Source organism: Vitis riparia, chromosome 3, assembly GCF_004353265.1.
Source record: "Vitis riparia cultivar Riparia Gloire de Montpellier isolate 1030 chromosome 3, EGFV_Vit.rip_1.0, whole genome shotgun sequence".
NCBI lineage: Eukaryota > Viridiplantae > Streptophyta > Magnoliopsida > Vitales > Vitaceae > Vitis > Vitis riparia.
Genome location: NC_048433.1, coordinates 4,652,794 through 4,658,031, shown reverse-complemented (window position 1 = coordinate 4,658,031; position 5,238 = coordinate 4,652,794). Strand labels below are relative to the sequence as shown.

Genomic DNA, 5,238 nt, shown 5'->3' with positions numbered 1-5,238 from the left:
CTTCAGACCATATTTAGTTATCAAAAAGCCTCTTTACTTCACCTGACTTGCAAGCACAATAGAAGGATGTAAGAGACAGCTTCTCATTTAGTGTTCTCCCCAATGAATCTATCCTCTTCTTCCATAAGACCCCTTTTCTCATGAAGCCTCCCTCCTAAGCAAACTCTCAACACTCTCCCACTCTCAATCATGGAAGTATCTCAAGAAACATTGGTTCTGAAGCCCCTGCCCATCTGAAGCCTCCCAAGGCTGAACCAACCTTAGAAGCAATGCAGCCAAGGAGAATCTTCCATTAATTAACCAACTTGTTAAATTTTGGAAACTTTACAATAATCATTGACCATTGGAAAGACGATTTTGGTTGCAAAGCAATTATTATTTTTTTTCATTTAATATTTTTTTGAAAACAGTCTGTCCTTTGTTTGGTAAGAAATGAGAAGTAAGAAAATGAAAAGCGAACAATCAGCCATTATTTTCCCATGGGTGAATGAATGTATGTTTAGAGATCAAGAAGTAATCAAATGTTCCTGGGAAGTCGAGAGGCAGAGTCCTTATTGCAATTAAAAATCATTCTAACAAAGATGAACCATTATTTTATCAACCCTAACAAGAAGATCTGGCACCCAAGATTGTTTCGAGGATCAACTGTTTAACAGCATAAATAGCTTCTAAAGGAAAAACTGTTTATAAATACATGTCCCAACAATGTTCTACAATACTGGGTTTCCATTTGCAAGCTCTTTGACCACTGCAGTGGCTTCAAGATACGGATTCCGTGCCATAGTTACCTGCAATAAACCGGTGTAGATCAGTTATGCACAACTACAACCCTTGTAGATGAACATGGCAAGGTTCAAAACTTTGGTTTCCACATCAACTTTGCAAGGTTATGCACAACTACAGACTTTGTTGATTTTGACTACGTTCTTCAAATTCAACAATTATTCTGAAATTTCAAAATCTAGTCTCTGCCCATAAGAATGAGCGATGCATGTTGAAATGAACACAACAGCATAGCCAACACGTTAGAACAACATCAATTATGCAAAATGGTTCTGGTCAGAGGGGCTACAAGGAAGGCCAAAAGGTGGAGACAGCAGAAAGAAAAAAACTCGGTGGTCTGTGCTCAACATGGACACAAAGCCTAGATCAAGTAGAGTGGTAGAAAAGGATTTCTTATTCAATAAGCTTTGTTTAAGTTCAGACTTGAATGCTTACCCTTTAAGGTAGAATATCTTATGGAAACAATGGCTGGTAGAGAAGTCCTGTATTCTCAGGCAATCCCATCATCACATTAAGATTCTGCAAGGCTTGACCAGAAGCTCCCTTCACAAGATTATCAATCTGCAGCAAGGATTTGAGACCTTAGCCAGTGATAGTAGGATTATTAATAACCTTTCATACTAGAAATATGAAGGAATTCTAAAACATGAACAAAGGAAATTTAAACATACAACAGATACTATAATTGCTCGTCCAGGGATTCGATCAGGAAAGACATTCAGAAGACAGTAATTGGATCCACGGACATTTCGAGTATGAGGAACAACTCCTTTCTCCAGCAAAATTACAAATTCTTCGTCCTGAAAAGAGCAGTGGATATGATTAAACCATCAGACTCATGGAGAAATACAAAGATGATATCTACAATTAATCAACTGCCATTTGCGTTGGGCCTTCAGAAAGGACATTAATCAGGCCAAACAAAATAATCAATCACCTAAACCAATAAAACCCCTTGAGATACAGAATAAACAAATAAATGGAACTTTTATGCATTATACGATAATCTAACTAAATTAAGATTATTGTTGGTCAGAAGATTAAATGGCAGGTGATGCAGGCAAATCTATCACTTGACAGATAATTATAAGATAGCTTCTCTGGGGTGTTTGTGCCTGTGTCATGAATTTGAAGCTCTATTCTTTGTGATCATTGGCTGTGAATCACTGAGACCCCTAAAAGTGAAACCAGTGTGCGAAAGTCACATCATGAAACAAATACCTCATAGGCAATCTTTAATTGTTTGTACAAATCCTCGATTGTGACTCCTGGGGTCATTTCCACATATATAGTTGATTGCATACCACGGCTCTGTCACGCCATAATATGAATATAATGTTTAACTGCTTTGTGAGTAAAGAGACAAATGACAATATTATAAGTACTTTTATACATCTGAATGTAACCACTACCATTGGCATTAGGTGAGGAGTGAAGCTGACAGTCACTTTTGCATGTGCAGCATCTGAAAGTCCCTGCTCAATCTCAGGAACTGAAACTCAAAAACAAAATCCAGATTATGCATCAAAATCAACCAAATGACAACTTTGAATTTTGTATCATATGCTTTTGGAGCCATTAAATTCCATGTAAAGAAAATTCTTCCTACTTCCTCTAAATTATCTTAAATAATTAAATAAGATGAACATCAATATGAGACTTCTCTAGCATAAAGTGAAGATGGTCAACATGCAATTGTATCTTTATTATAAAAAATATTGCTAGAACATCCTCTCCCATAGTTTTGCAAGATTGCTTTCCTATGCATGACTAAGAAATAATTTTTGAAGCTTTAGTTTTTCCACCCTGAATATAATCTCAGGCAATGCGGGTCTGGTGCAGGCCAGACTAATATCATATTCAAGATCCAGCCAAGCAGGCAGGGGCAGGACAGAAGGAAATCATGTGCATGTATATCTATATCTAAATGAGAGTTATAAAATCTCAACAAACCAAAAAGGTAAAAAGCCCTCTCTCTAGGATCATGTTTAACGGTTCCTATCTCTGAGCCAGGGTCCAAGCCAAAGGAGAGAGTACAAGCAAACGACCCCCATGGGACGTATTTTTCCCTCATTGGACCCATTTTCTTTTGCCTTCTTGTCAAAGGCTGATCTATTCAACTGCCAGCAAGCTAGTTTAAGAGAGAAGGGCATCTATTATCTTTGTCTTGGATCAAGAAAGAGTGATAGGTTGCAGAGAAAGGACAGTCAATAGAAGCAATCGTCAGAGGAACTTTCCTTCACTTTTGACTGAAGCTAGCCAAGGATGCAATGAAGTGATTTGGGATAAAGATTGTGATGGATTACATTTAGCTGTAGGGGTAGAGATGAGTGTGGGCTGTACAGAGATTTTGGAGAAAACTGTACCTTTATCCCAGATATGTAGGACATTCAGGGACTCCCAAGGATAAATATATAATAGCACTATAATCCGGGTGTGTGAGGGGAAGTGGGGGAGGGGATTGGCATAAACCTAAACCCATACTGACCTCAACCTGGGTCCAAAAATAGAATGGATTAAATAAAATAACCACTCATACACTGATTGCAACTTTATCAAATCCATCCCAGTAAAGACTAGATGGAACAGGTCACTTCAAAAACTCGCCCTATTGACATCCGTGAACTTTTCTTTTTATCATATTCAACATCCATAAACTTGGTAAAGCTATTATGACAAAGATCCACTACAATGATATACATTTTCCATTAAAACCATTAAGTGCCAGATTCATTCAGCATGCATCAGTCCCCACCCCACACAAAGGAAAAAGAAATCAGCATGTTAAAAGTAATCATGAAAAAATATTATGAATTTAAATGGAAAGAAAATAATTGTACATAGATAAGGATTTTGCTTCATTGTAATATCATTCTGATTTACAAAATCTTACCATGGCGATGCCTTGTAATACCATAAGAATGAATGCCTTCAGCTATTTCAGTGTACAGATTTGCCTCCTTGGCACCACGACCTGCAAAATGTACCAAATACCAAAAGCTGCTGAAATGTGCTGCAAGTGGAATCAAGAATATATACTGCTAAGAATTTGCATTAAAAAAAAAAAAATCCTAACCTGCTCCACTCACACCAGATTTTGCATCAATAATGAGATTTCTTGTTTCAATGAGATTAGCCTGCAAACCAAAGGCAAATCTGAAAAACATAGGGCACTTAATAGGGACATCTGAGAAGACGAGACCCCCAAGAATGGTCCAGTCAGAAACTATGCATGGCAAGCTTCTGTTGGCAATGGATGGTTCAGATATTAAATCTAGAGAATAATTGCAGTTACCCAAAGGGGTTTGATATTATGTGCATCTCAAACACTTCTATGTCTCCAGATGATCAAATACCTCTCTTATTTGTCTAATTTGGGAGATCAAATATTCATTAAAATCAGAGTAGTTAATGCAGTCAAGGGGATCTTAAAATTAATTAGTTCAATTTGTTAAATCATGGAAACGAAACAGCACCTGCTTAAAACAAAAATGCATGTCAAGTGCTATAAAGGCCCATCAGGTGTAGCTTAGGAGTAGTGACCTCTAACAATAAACTAGAGGCCTCTAAGTTGAATCTCCCTGGTATTTAAGGGGTACAGGGTATAGGAGCAGGCCCAAATTGCTTGAGATTTGTTTTGCAGAAGTTGGGATAAAGGCCTTGCTATTCGGATGAATCTCTCCCATTATATAAAAAGATTTAGAATTTGAGACCTAAAGCTTAAGTTTTCATGGTTAGCTACTTAANATTACATGTTCGGCAATTTGCCTACGTCCACGGAGTTGCAGGGATATCACTATTATCAGGGAAGAATACAGAGACAACTTGCGGCTACAATATTTTCTCTCTATATAAAACACGACAACCAACACACTAAAAAACCCTAATTACAAAGGCGGTTCACAATGGGCTAAACAGACCCAAAAAATATTGCCGAATATTGCACATTAAAAAAAAACCACGCAATATTATTCGGGTCGGGTCGTCAAACCAGATCAAACAAAACTAGGCTCTACAAAGCCCAACAAATCTCTCACTTAGAGACTAGTTCAATCACCAACATCAAACCGTTATCCCCAAGAAACAATCCATCATCCCTACAACTCATCCTCCTGTCCTCAAGCTAGAAGACCAATTGAAGCTGCGTCCAGCTTCAACTTCTCATAGTGACACCCTTAGTTAACATGTTTGTTGGGTTCTTAGATCCACAAATCTTCTCAGATTACCAGATTATCTTCAACAAGATAACGGATAAAGTGGTATTTTGTTGTATATGCTTTGACTTTGAATGAAAAACCGAATTTTTGGCAAGAAAAATTGCACTCTGACTATCATTGTGTAAAATGCCCATTCTCCTACTTCTTACCCAATTCATCTAAGAAACCATGTAGCCAAATCATCTCATTTCCAGCTTCAGTTGCTGCAACATACTCAACGATCAGAGCACGAATCTCA

General features: G+C 37.6%; 1 protein-coding gene across 1 annotated transcript; it reads right to left on the bottom strand.

Moving 5' to 3' along the window:
* Positions 1-524: 524 nt before the first annotated feature.
* LOC117910519 (probable N-acetyl-gamma-glutamyl-phosphate reductase, chloroplastic) lies at positions 525-4,092 on the bottom strand. Its single transcript, XM_034824603.1, has 7 exons — positions 3,860-4,092; positions 3,677-3,757; positions 2,196-2,275; positions 2,005-2,094; positions 1,455-1,583; positions 1,219-1,344; positions 525-788 (listed from the first exon to the last, which is right to left on the bottom strand). The coding sequence occupies exons 1-6, from the start codon at positions 3,948-3,950 to the stop codon at positions 1,237-1,239; spliced, it is 579 nt and encodes a 192-aa protein (XP_034680494.1). The 5' UTR covers positions 3,951-4,092; the 3' UTR covers positions 525-788; positions 1,219-1,236.
* Positions 4,093-5,238: the final 1,146 nt, after the last annotated feature.

Coding starts and splice junctions, on each gene's coding strand:
- LOC117910519 (XM_034824603.1), bottom strand. CDS start 3,950: ATGTTTTTCAGATTTGCCTTTGGTTTGCAGGCTAATCTCATTGAAACA. Junction 2,095..2,195: donor CTCCTCACCTAATGCCAATG/GTAGTGGTTACA, acceptor ATGGCGTGACAG/AGCCGTGGTATGCAATCAAC. Junction 1,345..1,454: donor GAGCAATTATAGTATCTGTT/GTATGTTTAAAT, acceptor TCCTTGCTGCAG/ATTGATAATCTTGTGAAGGG.